Genomic DNA, 317 nt, shown 5'->3' on the forward strand with positions numbered 1-317 from the left:
TCACGGCCCCCAGTCCCCACCGAGCAGGCCTGCCAGATGCCAGAACAAGCCCCAGATCCTGGGGACCCCCACTCACCTCTCCCCTGCCCCGCGGCCCCTCATGGCCGTCTGGCCCCACAGGGGTACGGGGGGCGGGGGCACATCATCCCCCCGGGGCGGAAGCCCATGCAGAGAAGAGCTGGGCAGCCCTCAGGGGGCCTTCCCTCCACAGGCTGCCCTACTTGTGGGGGAGGGAACCAGATGGTGTGACACCGCCCACCCCGCTGTGGACCTGTCTGCTCTTTGGGGGCCCTGACACTCCCAGGCAGATGTTGCTG

At 69.4% G+C, this 317-nt stretch overlaps 1 protein-coding gene across 1 annotated transcript in view; it reads right to left on the reverse strand.

Annotated features, from left to right (window-relative positions):
- Positions 1-317, reverse strand: part of RAB43 (RAB43, member RAS oncogene family) — a 22,337-nt gene that overhangs the window by 18,789 nt on the left and 3,231 nt on the right. The window contains exon 2 of the mRNA XM_010862533.1: positions 77-108. Coding sequence (XP_010860835.1) covers positions 77-108 — 32 coding nt within the window. The remainder of the gene's footprint in view (positions 1-76; positions 109-317) is intronic.

This window comes from Bison bison, unplaced genomic scaffold (genome assembly GCF_000754665.1).
Source record: "Bison bison bison isolate TAMUID 2011002044 unplaced genomic scaffold, Bison_UMD1.0 scf7180017864482, whole genome shotgun sequence".
NCBI lineage: Eukaryota > Metazoa > Chordata > Mammalia > Artiodactyla > Bovidae > Bison > Bison bison.